We start from the raw sequence: 16,152 nt of genomic DNA on the forward strand, positions 1-16,152 counted from the left end.
GTTGTGATTTTCGACCCTAGATAGGAGAAATTATCAACGGTCTCAAAGTTGTATTCTCCTATCCTTATTCTTCTTCGTGTTTGACCAGTGCGGTTTGATGTTGTTGGTTGATTCGTCTTCGGTGCTGACGTTGCCACCATATATTTTGTCTTGCCTTCATTGATGTGCAGCCCAAGATATCGCGCCCATTACCGCCTACTCGATCTGGATGAAGGTGGTTTGTACGTCTAGGATGGTTCTTCCCATGATGTCGATATCGTCAGCATAGGCCAGTAGTTGGGTGGACTTGAAGAGGATCATACCTCTTGCATTTACCTCAGCATCACGGATCACTTTCTCGAGGGCTAGGTTAAAGAGGACGCATGATAGGGCATCCCCTTGTCGTAGACCATTGTTGTGAGGAGTTGCCAGATCTCCCATTAGGCGCGACCCCAGGTGGCGGATAGGGACATACCTATTGATGTGTAAATATGTGTTCATGCTCTTTTCTTTTCTGACTGTGTATGGGCTAGTGTTTGTTCATTTCTGCTGCGTGGACCAAAATGGCTATGGGAAGGATACCCAGAACATAAAACCACCATGGAAGACGAGAGAAGGAGTAAACTTACGGTGCAGGGGCTCGGAACCCCAGTACCGGCGGCTTTTGGGAGTGAGCAAGCGGGCTCCCGGTCGTCGATATCCCTCGACCGCAGTGCCTCGGTGGTGGACAACTTGGCCACCTTGGCATATAATGTTACAAGTGATTTGGTTCTGGAGAAGGAAGTGTTCAAGCGAAGTACGACCTTACCGAGAACACCAGTAGCAAGAACAACCAAGGATGAACTGAAGATGGATCGTTGGACGACAAAAACTGTAACAACACCCACAGCATATGTTCAAGATGCGCGACAGCAAGAGGTGCTCCAGGAACAAGATAAGGATCCATTCAAAAGAAGCTCATCAACTTTGAGATCTCCACCAATGCTAAAGGCGATGAAGGAAAAAGTACAGGCAAAATCAATAACTGGCAAAAGTAAAACCGCGTATAAATAAACCCTGTCGGGGCTTATAACGAGCGGAGTCCCGATCCGGAGGAATTACCATTTATCCAGCTTGGGGCGAAAACAGTTGAGCTGTCCGAGTTCATCAGGGACAAGCACAACGTGCACCAAGCCATAAAGAATATGGTGAGGGCCATTAGAGTCCTCTATAATAGATCGCAGATGGAGGAAAAGAATACTAAGGATACGCCGAGCCCCGCTGCACCAACAGTGTCACAAGCGACCCAAGTGACACCTAACCGTACTACCATCGAAACATGGCGAAATAAACGAGTACGGGAAAAAGAGGGGGATCCTTCAAATAATCAGCAGGCACCTAAGAGAAAAAAAGGCGGACAGGAAACTCTGTAAACCAGCACTAATAGCTCTGAAGGAGGAAAGCGTACAGCGAATGTAGAAAAATCGACCAGCGTTGCGAAGCCCAAGACGAACGGAAACGATGGATGGACCAAGGTTACGAGCAAAAAAGCGAAAGGAAAAGCAAAATTGCGAACCCGTCCAGATGCGATTGTTATCTCCAGTAAGGGAAATCTGTCCTACGCGGAGATACTCAGAAAGGTCAAAGCGGATCCCGACCTAAAAGATCTGAGCGGAAATGTGAATCGAATCCGAAGAACCCAGAAAGGGGATCTCATGTTCTAGCTGAAAAGATCCAGCGTGGGCAAGACTGATGACTTTCGCATTCGGGTGAAGGACTCACTTGGGGAGAATGCCGCAGTGCGTGCCCAAAAACATGAGATCTACATACAATGTAAGGATCCGATCGATGCAGAAGGTGTGGGGAGAAGGGCCATATTGCCAGGGAGTGCAATAGGGACCCCAAATGCCTATTGTGCGAGGTGAAAGAGGGGCAAGATAACCGGCATATTGCCGGAAGTAGTAAATGTCCTGAATTTAGGAAGGCGCCCACTGCAATAAGAAAATGAGGTTTATTCAAATAAACCTCAATCATTGCAGGGTCGCTCAGGATTTACTTGAGCAGACCACGTTCGAATCAGAGATGAAAATCGCCATCATAAGTGAGCCGTACAGAAGCCGTCACGGTGGCGTATGGGTCACAGATTCGACTGATGGAGCGGCGATATGGGCTTGCGGTCGACAGGCCATACAAAGTACTGCAAGTCAGGCAGCCAGTGGCTTTGTGTGGGCGAAAATAAGTGGTGTATATGTATACAGCTACTATGCCCCACCAAGTTTGACACTGTCTGAATTCGAGCAAATGCTTGATAATCTTGTTCTCAACGCAAGGGGACGAAGTCCAAAGGTGATTGCTGGTGATTTCAATGCTTGGGCCCTAGAGTGGGGTAGCAGACAATCAAATGCTAGGGGGCGCAGTTTAATAGAAGCTTTCGCGCAGATGGACATGGTTTTGGCTAACGAAGGTGCTGTAAACACCTTCCAGAAAGGGGGGTCAGGCTCAGTTGTAGACCTGACCTTTGTCAGCCCTTCGCTGGCGCGTGGTATGTCCTGGTGCGTCAGCGAACGCTACACCCACAGCGATCACCAGGCAGTTTTCTTTGAGACATGTGTCGAACCTCAGGGCAAAGAGCTATCATGCCTGAAACCGAAAAAGATTTCAGGCTAGTCTGCAAAATCTTTGGATGAGCAGAGCTTTTTAGAGGTGTGGTTAGATCAACCTGATATAGCAGGCGCCTCTACGGAAAGAGCTGTCCATCTGGCTCAATGCATCGCCAAAGCATGTGACGCGTCCATGCCTAGGAGGTGCGCATTCCCCCGTAGAAGACCAAACTATTGGTGGAATGATGAACTGACCGGCCTTCGATCAGCCTGCCACCGAGCCAGAAGAGCGGCTCAGAGGGCGGTAGGTAGAGTCGATCAAGGGCAGAAAGAGTGCGCCTACAAGGCAGCCCGCAAAACCCTCAAGCTCGCCATCCAGCGAAGCAAGAGGAAATGCTTTAGGGAGCTCTGCTCAGAAGCGGACGTAAATCCGTGGGGAAGAGCTTATGGAATCGTGATGGGACGATTTAGAGGCCGTTCGTCTCCGCAGATCACGTGCCCCATCCTCTTATTGCAAATCATCCAGGGGTTATTCCCCCAGCAAGAGGAGAACACCGACACATTCCAACCACCTCTGAATGTGACGGCGATCCCGCCAGTCACCAGAGACGAGCTCCTGGAGATCTGCGGCAGGATAGGAGACAATAAAGCGCCGGGTCTGGACGGGGAGTACCGAATAAGGCCTTTAAGCTTGCCGTGAAATCCCGGCCGGACATGTTCGCTGAGTTGTTCGAAGCGTGCATGTCCGAGGGAATATTTCCAGCGGTATGGAAGCGGCAGAAGTTGGTGCTTCTGCCTAAGCCTGGTAAACCTCCAGGTGGACCATCCTCATACCGGCCCATATGTCTTTTGGACACGGTGGGGAAAATGCTAGAGCGGGTAATCAATAATAGATTACTCTCGGTAGTTGAGAGCCACGGCGGCCTTTCAGATCGGCAGTATGGGTTCCGTAAAGCCAGATCAACCATTGATGCCATCAAATTGGTTACTGGCTTGGCCGAAGATGCAATCCACGGAAAGGGTAGTACCAGCAAATATTGCGTGGTAGTAACCCTGGACGTGAAAAATGCATTCAATTCGGCCAATTGGAATCTAATCCGGAAATCCCTAGCGAAGGTTGGTATTCCCGCCTATCTCGCCGCAATTGTCGATAGTTATTTAACTGAAAGGAGGCTCTGGTACGACACTGATGACGGACCGCAGGAGTACGTCGTTTCCGCGGGTGTCCCGCAGGGCTCCGTATTGGGCCCACTACTGTGGAACATCATGTACAACGATGTACTTAATCTTCCCCTTCCGGAGGAAGCTATAGTGGTGGGTTACGCTGACGACATTGCACTGGTTGTTGTCGCAAAGCATCTCGAAGATGCTGAGTTATACGCAAGCGAGGCAATCAGTGCTGTCAAATGCTGGTTAGAGAGCTCTGGTCTGACACTTGCGAAGGAAAAAACGGAAGCGGTCCTCATCACGAAGCGCCGGAAGAGAAATTACGCCTGTGTTAGAGTCGGGAATCATATCATCACTTCCAAGCCGGCCATCAAATACTTGGGGGTGGTGATAGACAGGAAGCTCAGCTATAAGCAACACGTACAGTATGTTTGTGATAAATCATCCAAAGCTAGTATGGCCCTGGCGAGGATGATGCCGAACGTGGGAGGGCCACGGCATACCTCTAGGTTGCTTATAGCCAGGGTAGTGACCTCAATCATGATCTATGCGACCCCAGTTTGGAGCGAGGCGTTGCGGATGTCAGTTAACTCTATCAAACTGAATGCAGTCTACAGGAGGACAGCTAGCATACCCTCAAGCTCTGCCTTCAGGACTGTCTCAGATGATGCAGCATTCGTCATCTCTGGAATGATGCCGATTGACATCTTGGCAGATGAGATGGTGAATATATACCATGCGAAGCCAATCTCTCCCTTATTGCAGACGAAGAAGGCTGAGAGGGAGAGACCCATAAATAGATGGCAAGAGCGGTGGGAACGCTCGGGAAAGAGTCGGTGGACTCACAGGCTCATTCCTGCCATCAAGGAGTGGTTTGAGAGACGACACGGTGAGATTAATTATAATCTCACCCAGCTTCTCACGGGACATGGAGGATATCTCCAATACCTGCACAGGTTTAAATTGGAGACCTCACCCGAGTGTCCAAATTGCGATGGAGTCCCAGAGGACCCGGAGCATGTATTCTTCCACTGTCCGAGATTTGTGGAAGAAAGGAGGAACCTAGAGGAGACTCTAGGAGAGGTGCTGGTACCAGAAAATCTGGTGCCGAAAATGCTAGCACATCAAGAGAATTGGGATGCGGTCAACTCCATGATCGCATCAATTCAAGATAAATTGCGAAAGACAGAGGAAAGCAGAAAAACGCGGTCACGTGCGCCGCGTATAGAAGAAAGGTGACTAAGCTAGAGTGAGCTGACTTCGCCCCGTGATGTAATACCTTATGGTGGTTCCGCGGGGCAGGGAGGGAGTCGGGGGTGGTTTTAGTGGGTAAAAATCCCACACGCTGGTGTGTCCAGACCAGTGTCTTTTGAAGATTTCCACCTCCTCAAAAAAAAAAAAAAAAGGTTAAAGACGCATGATAGGGCATGCGCTTGTCGTAGACCATTGTTGATGTCGAAAGGTCTAGTGATCCTGCTGCTTTTATCTGGCCTCGCACATTGGTCAGGGTCAGCCTAGTCAGTCTTATTAATTTCGTCGGGATACTGAATTCTCTCTTGGCCGTGTACACTTTTACCCTGGCTATGCTATCATAGGCGGCTTTAGAGTTGATGAATAGATGGTGCAACTGTTGTCCATATTCCAACAGTTTTTCCATCGCTTGCCGCACAGAGAAAATCCGATCTGTTGCTGATTTGCCTGGAGTGAAGCCTCTTTGGCATGGGCCAATGATATTCTGGGCGTATGGGGCTATCCGGCCTAGCAAGATAGAGGAGAATATCTTATAGATGGTACTCAGCAGCATGATACCTCTATAATTGCTGCACTGTGTGATATCTCCCTTTTTATGTATGAGACAGATAAATGGAACATAAACGAGGTTATTTGGTACTCTTTTGGTATGTCCTGTAAACTGTTTTATGGCCCGCAAAGTTTTCTGGCTTCTATTCCGGGCAAGCTGTCTAGGTGTTAGAGGCTCACCATATTCGCAAGAACCACTGGTATACTAGCTTTATAACTATTTTCAGTTCGAAGTTAAGCATTCCTTAAGAGGAGTCAGTGCTTTCTATAGGGCATTAATTTATGCCCACTTTTCCGCACTGGATAGTTATGGTTGAAAGGGGTGGATAATAATGTATTTTTGCTTGTGTTTATCTTGAACGATTTGAATTCAGTCCAGTCATAATCCTAGCTGCAATTTGAAAAATAAACTTTTCAAAACCTATATTCATTACACTTCATATCGATTTACTGCCTGTCGGATATTCCTGAGAGTAAGGACTTCTAAATTCAATTGTGCAAACTAACTAGAATGTCGTTCTTAACTATGAGGCTGTTCATATATTGCACAAATATAGTCCGATTTCAGGTAGTGTTAATTGAATCAAAACCATTGGTAGATCCCGAATCATCCTTTTGTGAAGTATGCAGGCAGGGTTTTGTAATCATTGTTCTAAAAAGTCACCAATTTTTTCTTCAAAATAAATATATTCATATTTTTATTTTTAATGCATTATACATATCTTAGCCTATGTTTTCTTATTTTTATGGCAGAGTGTGAAGCAGTCGTTCCCGTGATAATCCGTTAGTATCGTATAGATATGGTTCTATTTAAACGGTTCCAGGGGCTGGATGAACGTTGATTGAAGCTGCAGAGTGAGCATGACCAGCCAATGGAGCAACATGTACAGCACCACGAGTTTTAGCAACATAGCTTCCTTCATGACCCCAGGCACCACTTACGGCTGGAACGACGGCTGCGTGAGCAGTAACAACAGCTGGTGCAGCCCATGCACCATGACCAGCCCAGGCTCCATTTCCACCCCAGGCACTGCGATCACCCCACACTCCTTCATGCCATTGACCATCATTCAAAGCGCCATGACCGGCCCAACTGCCATCATTCCATGATGAGCTCAATGCTCGTCCGTCCCAAGCTCCACCAACACCCCATGCTGGAGCATAAGCAGAATGTCCCCATGGTCCCCAGGCCACGGTAGATGCTTCAATTCCTAAGGCGAGAGCCAAAACAACGATGGTTACTGCGAACTGAAAAGTAAAAGAATATTAATATCTATATATTTTTAAGGGTTGAAAGACGGTTAAATAGTAAAAGGGCATAATTGAAACTAATGATAGTGGAATGCCTCCAAATTTGAAAGTTAAACAACACTTTGAAATTTTGGTGAAGTAACAAATTGAAAGTTAATTGAAACTCACTTTCATGTTGGTTGTTTGATTGTTGAATAAGATTTGATAATTTTGGTTAAGATTGTGGTCGCTTTTATATACCTACAAAATGTGTAGAATATTCGCACCACCTTCGCAAAATTCATTATAACAACAAATACCATATAAAAAGTTTATAAAAAAATCAAGCTTAGAATTGAGACTAACACTTTTTCGATGGTGAAAGCTATTTTCTTTGGGAAATACTTAAGGCAGTGAAGAGTTAGTAAGACCAGTTCATGGTAAACGTGCAAATCACATTCTTTAAGTATCGAAAAAACAGTAAAGATTGAACTGTAAGACTTCTTAGTATAAATCTAAACATGTATCTACATAGGAAATGATTTTTGGTCGCTTGGCAGTGACTTGTTCAGTCAAAGTAATGCGGAATTTTTACATCAAAAACTAAAACAAGTTTATGTTGCAAAAATATTATCTGATATCTTCAATCATGATTCTAAGGAAGCAGAGTAATAAATATGCAACAAACGTGTTATCAATTCGGGTGACTTTATGAATTTGGTATTTTTTTTTACCAAACGGAAGGCATATCCGCTAGAATGTTCCATTTTGTAGATTAATTTCTGAATTGTAGTCCTAAGTAAAACTTTATTGGTATTATCACTATAAACGTATAGTATGAATCTAATAAAGTGTTGTATCACGTAGAATTTCAATTACATGTAATAAAGCAAAAATAAACAACTCGAAGAACTCCCTCGGAGGTAGAATTTGTGGTACAAAGAGTTTACTAGTATCCATACTCAGTTGGCACATATGTGGGATAAACCGGGTTGTTACTCGGTCGGAGGAATTCCTACTCGTCCTCACTGCGGGGATTACCTACTTTGTCTCTAAAGCAGATGGGTTACCGAGTTGGGTCAAAGAGTTGGAAAGAAGAACTCATTATCCATCGGGTAATTGTAGCACAGACAAGCAGGGACCAAAAAAATTTCTTTAGTTCCTTATTAGTTAACGGCCAGCATCTGAAGAGATTGTGAAAACTCGGAAATAATAAAATGAAGATGAGTTACACGACGTCCTGAAAGAACTATTGTCCTTGCGGTTATATTTATATGGTTGCCAAGAGGTACTTGGTGGGATATAGCGGTCAACCACACCTACGGCTATCATGTGCGATTACCTGGAATGCACTTCAGCTTCCCCACGACTTCCTGGGATGCCTCTACTTCTTCGCTACTATTCTTCCAGGTGTCTTTGAGGCGAACTACCCGTCGGCCATTTTGGGAGAGTGGATTCCTTAATATGTCACCTATCCACTGCCATTTTCGCCTTCCGATCACAACGCATACGGGTCTATGACGCCAACGTACTTCGATGATACGACGCAGCCAGGTGTTAACGAAGGTCTGGAGCTTTACAGTAATGGCGAGGATCACTTTCCACGTGCTACTCCCATACAGTAACACAGAAAGTTACACAGAACACTCTCAACTAGACCGCGGTGTTGAAATCAATGCAATTCTTGATATTGGACAGGACAGGAAAAACGGGTCTAGCGCTATTAATGCGTCAGGTAATATCTAGTTTGGTGCCACCGTCAGCAGAAATCATGCTTTCTAGATATAGAAATTGATTAACGCCTTCGAGGCTTTGGCAATTAATGCAGGTAGGGAGAGTGCGATGACTCGTCTGACTGAAAGCTTTATTCGACCAAAGTATATGAGCTGCTGAGAGAGCAAACAGATGTCATCAGCGTAGTCAAGCTGCTTGAGGAAGAATTTCAAGACAGCGTTAAGAACGACACTGACACCTAGAACAAATAATATCGGTGACAAGATGCATCTCTAGCGGACTTCGCTTGGACCTCAAAATCCTCTGAGATCTTACCTCGTTGTAGCATATGCCATTCTGCCCCGTTATGAGTCGCTCTTTGCAACGATGAAGCTTGCAACGGAACGGAAGAATGCCGCAAACCGAGTAATGTCACATACTCAATGGACGCGCGGAGAATTATTAGGAACTCCGTCGAGCGGAGAAGCGACTTCACAGACGGAAAAAGGAAGCCTGGGAGAACCAACAGGTCTGTGAACTTGAAAAGTACATGGAGCACCGCAGAGGCTCGTCTTTGGAATGTGACGACCTGAATCTGATTTCCTACGGTATGGACATATTGGAGCGATTGGTTGAGTATTTTGATTAACTGCTCAATAACCACGACGAGTTAGTGGCCCGCAACTGAAGACGAAGAATGAATGTTATCGCCACCAAGCATGGAAGAAACATCGGCTTAAAAATCGTAAGCCTCCAGGAGTCGTTGGAAAAATCAGTTGTCAGGGTCGATGGAACTACAGCCCAATTGGTTAAATATGGAGGCGACGAACTGCATCAGGCGGTTCATCCACTGATTCTCAAAGTACGGGACAGCCGATCAATGCCTGACAATTGGCAACGAGGTATTGTCACTCCTAATATTTGATATTGATATTATAATATTCTGAGTACCATCTATAAGATATTCTGCGCTATCCTGCTAGGACTGATAGCTCCATACACCTAGAACAACATTGGTCCATTTCAAAGAGGCTTCGTTCCAGGCAAATCAGAAACATAATGAAAAACTATTGGAATATGGCCGTCAGTTCCACCATCTTTTCATCGACTTCAAACCAGGGTAAAATTGAAAACGGCCATGGGGGTATCCCCACCAAATTGATAAGACTGATGAGGCTAATTCTGGCTAATGGCCGGATAAAAGCAGCATGATTACTCTCGAGACCATTCAGCATCAACAACAGGCCCTATCATGCATCATCATCTTTAACCGGGCCCTGAAAAAATGCGAGGGGCACCATTCTCTTCAGGTCTTCTCTACTGGTCTGTGTTGGCGGCTAGTCTGACCACAACCTCAATGGTTAGAATAGCCCACGATACCTACCTTCATCGAGATCGAACATGCGGTGTGAGGTTTTGGGTTTCTTCATGGCGGCAACATCCGCACCAAAAACAAAGGGACAACATTAAATGGATCAGTAAAAGAAGAACAATAAAGATCCTATCTAGGGCCGAAAATCACAACTGACAATAGCTACGACGAAGAAATCAGCGCACAATTGTTGGCGGCCAACAGAGCCTATTTCGGCTTACAGAAATTGTTTTTCTCTAAACGTTTCACCATAGGGTCAAAAGTCTTACTGTACAAGACCAGACATGTTACTCGTCCTCATGTATTCCTGGGAGCCCTGAGTTCTCAGTAAGAAAAATCTTAACGGCATTCGAGAGAAAAATCCTTTGAAGGAATTTTGGCCAGAAGATGGATGATTTCTTAGCCTCTATAATGATAAAATATATTAGCCATACCACGATGGTCTGGTTGTGAATAAAATTCGGCTCAGTATCTTGCGGTGGGCGGGTAACTTAACCCGTATGTGTTTCTCCGGAATGCTCCACTCCCCTTTTGCGCAAAACACTATCGAAAACTTTATAGGAATTGATGAAGAGCAGGTAAAGCGAAAACTTAAATTCCGCACACTATTCCAAAATGATACGTAGGGCGTTGATGCGGTCAATGCAGGTGGATCTGGAGCGGAAATCAGCCTGCTTTCTGTTCATCGAGCCTTCGAGATGTGCTTTGATGCATTTCGGAATTATTTTAGTTATTCAATTGTCACACTCAAAAGGGGTGCCTTTCTTTAGAATCTTAACGATCATCTTTTTCTTCCACTGTCTGGGAACAGTCTCGGATTCTCAGGATTTCCATACGATTGGAAGCAGTAGGTCTGCAGTAACTATAGGTGCAGGGATAAATTACTCTGCGGGAAGGCCGTCAACACCAGCTGCTTTACTTCGTTTGAGTGTATTGCTGGCCGAAATGATTTCTCTTATTCTTGGAGGAATAGTCTGCATTCGTATGCTACGATGGCTGGCCATTTCATCCGCAGGAGGAGGAGTCTCTGGGGGTGTGATTAGTTTAAAAACCAAGGGGAAGTGCCTGTTCCACCTCTTTATTTGTGCGTGATCTCATAGTGAATGAGACTTCACAGTTCCATCGAAACATTTGCGACCATATCAATGCTCATCATCTGACGGGTTACTCTGCGTATCTGCCGTCTAGTTATCTCAGTAGCTCTCCCACTGTCGAGCAACAACTGGATCGCACAAGTGGCCGTTGTTGAACTTAGGTGGTCGCAGCTGTCCAACCTTGCGAGAAGTGGCATACACAACAGCCAAGCGAGTGTAAGTGGAGATCCCTTTCGAGACCGATGGCAGCGTTGGTGTACAGCAGCTCCTTAATCTGGGCCGGAATCTTGCAGTGAGAAGTCTGTCAGAAACCGGCTCCCAGGTCAAGAGAGCGCGCCTTATGGTAGCCGTCAGAAACAAGTCGACACGGTATTCGCGTCCGTTAGCACTCGACTTTCCAGAGTGCAAAGGCACATTGCCATTAATGTGGCAAAAAGGAGAGGAAGACTCTGTATAAGTATGGCCATAAAACATTAATGTCTCATACTTGTTTAGCTTGCAACACACGTCCAGCCTGTTTAGGCATGTCAAAGTCGTGTTTGTAAGTGTTTCGGCTAATTTGAAAAAGAATCAAACTTAATAAATTTATGTTTGGCTGAGGCTAAGTGCCTGCTAGCAATTCTGTTGGTGTACTTCGTGAGTAGTATCAGGTCCTGTTTGGACTGTTAGCCTGCCGGACCCCAAGGGGCAAACAAAAAACAACAACAACGAGTTCAACTGGTTGGCCGTAAGTCCCCTGATAATCGCCTAGCTGTCGGTCAAAATAGCTATGCTCTATCTCTCTTATAGTTCCTATAGTTATATTGGAACAGGTGCATATAAAACCGCCTGAAATATTTCACTGTGCTTACCCACTAACCACTAATGAACCCTAAGCCGATTGTCTTTGCAATGAGGGGCCCGTCAGTGTACCAGGTAATCATTTGCTGTAGTAGGCCCTATGTCACTGCTACGCTCTCTCAGTTTACCCTGTTGCTGCATTGTGTTTCACATTTCTTGTTGAAAAGAAATTTCATTGTTATGTTATCCTATCAGTACTTCCTAGAAAATTCTGAAGATTGTCCTCCTTGCCTGTATCTGCGAGTGATGAAGAGAAATCAATTACGGAAGGACAGAATCCTGTTGGGCGCGTCCTTATTGTTCTACACAATTGAATTTACTATAACTTCCCTGGCTGTTGTGGTTAGTTCGGTTCTATATGTCCAGTGTATATCCAGCACAGAATTTTCGGGGTGCATTCCCATTTTTTTACTATGCACATCATCAAAGTCCTGGTAGCTTTTCGACATATGTTCCAAACATGCATCCTCCACAGTAGTTTTCCTCGTTTCATCGTTTAGCTACTACGATGGTTTCGCTTGATTGATTGCTTTTCTCAAATAATAATAATCGATGTCCCATATCTGCATCGCATTGATTCAAAATTAGTAAAGTTTTTGGCGACAGTCATGGAAGGGTGGCATACCACCTTATCAGTGCGTACATCTGAGGGTGCTAATACCTCAGAGCCTATCCGTATAGGGAGGGGGGATTCGTTGAGTCTCCTTTGGCTTTGTATGCCAATGAACCCCCTTTCATGGCTACTAAATGAAGCTAGAGGACATGGTTTAGCAATAAAGTATGGCCTACGTGCTAAGTACGAACTGACACACTGTACTTGGATGACATCAAGCTGTATGCTGGTAATGACGACCATCTTAGAAGTCTGTTGCGAATAGTAGAAATGTTCAGCTGTGATATTCGGATGCCATCCACAAAGGTCATCATAAGCCGCATGCCAGACATAGCATTGGTGCCCTCCACATCGAAGCTATGACCAAGACAGACTTCTAAAAGTACCTAGGAATTCTGCAAGGAACCCATGCTCGAGTTGGTGATCTGAAGGATGCTCTGCTGTCCGAATTCCTGCGACGTGTAAAGCTGGTGTTGAAATCGCATCTCTCGGGGTAGAATAAAATAAGCGCGTTGAATGTATTCGCTATCTCTTCACTGGCTTTTGCATTCGGAATACTGCCGTGGACGAAGACCGACCTGGAAAACGTCCAGCGCCGAATACGGACAATTAGGTCCAAATTCGGAATGCATCATCCAAAGTCTGCCGTGGAGCGAATGAACAGCAGTACTTGGTTGTTCTGCTTGCATGTATTGGGATCGGCAAGTTCTGACTGATCGCCATACTGTTAGTTAACAAGACGGGTCACTCCGCGTATACAATTGATGTTGCTACCCCCCATAATAGTTTAAAGTAAATATTCTTTTTTGGGTAAATTCTTTTGCTTTGCTATAGGCCGATAACGGCATAAATAAGTAAATTGGGACTTTGATTGAGTGATTCTTATTTTTCTTTGCATGGAAACTAAAATGTATGAAATTCCTTGAAAAAATAAGAAACGCCGAATTTAATATGCTCAGAATTGCTTGAAGGTTTTCCTTTTGAAAAGCTGGTTTCAGTGGGCTTTTCAGTGTGTACTTGTATATTTATTTATAAAGATAACAAAAATTATCAAGAAGTGCAAAATACAGTTTGTTTATTCGTTATTACTTAAAATATTTTTCAACAACAGAAAAGTAAAAAGATTGAAAATTCTTGATTCATAAAGCAGAGGCGGCTCATTTGCAAATTCACTTCATATAAACTTTACTACGCTAGAGTGCGTGTGATCACGCCGGTGGTTGGAGCAGAAGAGAGATGCGGTCCCTCTGTCTCCAAACAACGGGACTCTCTCACCGCTGGCTCTCCACTCTCGTGGCGAGTTCTAGAAGAGCCGCGGAGAGCGGCGGCGGCGTCATCCATCCGCTCGTATCAACAGCATTGGAAATAAATTTCGAATGTTGTTAATCCTGCTGCGCCACAATATCAACATTGAACGGAAATATATGGAGAAGAAGGTGAACTTTGAGCCATTGGCTCGGGAAATCAAAGAAATTTGGAGTCTCGAGCGGGTGGTTCCCCGGTAGTTCCCATAATATTGTCAGCGACAGGTACAAATCCCTCACGACTTCCCTTGATGCCCTGGGACTTTCGCAAAAGTCTGGTTCAAACCATGTAGAAGTACACCATTCTGCATACGTGCTCGATGTTGCGGGGAGTACTCGACGGATTCTCCCATTGACCTACCACCGGCCACTACCACCAGCGCCCCTTTAGTCCGAGACTAAATGCTTGGCATTTAGTGCTAGTATTAGGTAAAATCCGGCATCTGCCGAGATTGTGATAACTCGGAAATAATCTTTGGCGCTCGCTCGTGATTGTTACGGTGGTTTGACTTCGGTGCTCAATCACAGCTGAGTCGCCTGGTATCCGACATCCAGTGACGATACAAATCCCTCTGCCACCTGTGAGATTTGAAACGCGACCATCTGCAAAGCAGACAGCCTGGCGTTCCTGATAATTTTCCCACCAAGTTTTGTTTTTTTCTAACCAACGTAAATAAATGGAGTTTTCTGATTTCCCAGTTTGGGAGATTTTTAGGTGACAGGGGCTTACCATATTCGCAGAGGTCACTGTCACAGTTCCTTTATCACTATTTTCGATTCGATAAGAGGAGTCAGTATTTCTATAAGAATTAATTTTTTTGTATTGCATAGTTAAGTTTCCGATAATAATGTATTTTTGCTTGCGTTTATCTTAAACGATTTGAATTCAATCCATCACAGATAATAGCTGCAACTTTGGAAAAAAAGCTTTTCGAAATTATGTATTGATAATACTTGATACAGATTTACTTTTAGGCGGATTCCTAAGAATAAGGACTTCTGGATTCAATTATGCAAACACATTATAACGTCTTCTTTGACTGCGAGGCTGATGATTGAAATACGAGTATATGGCACAAATATGATCAGATTTCAGTAGTAGTTTTAGTCAAATCGAAAAAGAAACCATATTTTTTTTTCAAAATAAATATATTCATATTTTTATTTTTAATGCATTATACCTTAGTCTATGTATCCTTATTCTTATGGCAGTCGTTTCCGTGATAATCCGTTTGTATCATAAAGATATGGATCTATTTAAACGGTTCCAGGGGCTGGGTGAACGTTGATTGAAGCTGCAGAGTGAGCATGACCAGCCAATGGAGCAACATGTACAGCACCACGAGTTTTAGCAACATAGCTTCCTTCATGACCCCAGGCACCACTTACGGCTGGAACGACGGCTGCGTGAGCAGTAACAACAGCTGGAGCAGCCCATGCACCATGATCAGCCCAGGCTCCATTTCCACCCCAGGCACTGCGATCACCCCACACTCCTTCATGCCATTGACCATCATTCAAAGCGCCATGACCGGCCCAACTGCCATCATTCCATGATGAGCTCAATGCTCGTCCGTCCCAAGTTCCATCAACACCCCATGCTGGAGCATAAGCAGAATGTCCCCATGGTCCCCACGCCACGGTAGATGCTTCAATTCCTAGGGCGAGAGCCAAAACAGCGATGGTTACTGCGAACTGAAAAGTAGAAGAATATTAATATCTATATATTTTTAAGGGTTGAATGACGATTAAATAGTGAAAGGGCATAATTGAAACTAATGACGGTGGAATGCCTCCAAATTTAAAAGTTAAACAGCAAAGGACTGAAACTTTGAAATTCTGGTGAAGTAGCAAATCAAGCCTTAATTGAAACTCACTTTCATGTTTGTTGTTTGATTATTGAATAAGATTTGGTAACTTTGGTTTAGATTGCAGTCACTTTTATAGTACTGACGAAATGTGTAGAATATTCGCACCACCTTCGCAAGTCTCATTATGACAATGTATACCATATATAAATCAAGTTTAGAATTGAGACTAACACCTTTTCGATGGTGAAAGCTATTTTCTTTGCGAAATACTTAAGGCAGTGAAGAGTAAGTAAGACCAGTTCATGGTAAACGTGCAGATTACATTCTTTGAGTGTCAAAAAAACAGTAAAGATTGAATTGTAAGACTTCTTAGTGCAAATCTAAACATGTATGTACATAGGAAATGATTTTTGGTCACTTGGCAGTGACCTGTTCATTTAAAGTAATGCGGAATTTTAACATTAAAAACTAAAACAAGTTTATGTTGCAAAATATTATCTGATATCTTTGATCGTGATTTTACGGAGGTAGAGTAAGAAACGTGTTATCAAATCGGGTGGTTTCTTAAAGTTAGTGTTTCTTTTATCAAAAGGAATGCATTTCCGTTGTAACGTTCAATTTTGTACGAAGGACCCTTCTGGATTGGGTGC

General features: G+C 44.3%; 2 protein-coding genes across 2 annotated transcripts; both read right to left on the reverse strand.

Moving 5' to 3' along the window:
* Positions 1–6,213: 6,213 nt before the first annotated feature.
* On the reverse strand, positions 6,214–7,050 carry LOC119648119 (adult cuticle protein 1-like). The gene is made up of 2 exons (XM_038049683.1): positions 6,945–7,050; positions 6,214–6,773 (listed from the first exon to the last, which is right to left on the reverse strand). Exons 1-2 carry the CDS (start codon positions 6,948–6,950, stop codon positions 6,336–6,338), a joined length of 444 nt encoding a protein of 147 aa, XP_037905611.1. The 5' UTR covers positions 6,951–7,050; the 3' UTR covers positions 6,214–6,335.
* A 7,792-nt stretch (positions 7,051–14,842) lies between these two features.
* LOC119647938 (adult cuticle protein 1-like) lies at positions 14,843–15,685 on the reverse strand. Its single transcript, XM_038049332.1, has 2 exons — positions 15,569–15,685; positions 14,843–15,386 (listed from the first exon to the last, which is right to left on the reverse strand). The coding sequence occupies exons 1-2, from the start codon at positions 15,683–15,685 to the stop codon at positions 14,949–14,951; spliced, it is 555 nt and encodes a 184-aa protein (XP_037905260.1). The 3' UTR covers positions 14,843–14,948.
* Between the last annotated feature and the right edge of the window lie 467 nt (positions 15,686–16,152).

Source organism: Hermetia illucens, chromosome 1 (assembly GCF_905115235.1).
Source record: "Hermetia illucens chromosome 1, iHerIll2.2.curated.20191125, whole genome shotgun sequence".
NCBI classification, from domain to species: Eukaryota; Metazoa; Arthropoda; class Insecta; order Diptera; family Stratiomyidae; genus Hermetia; species Hermetia illucens.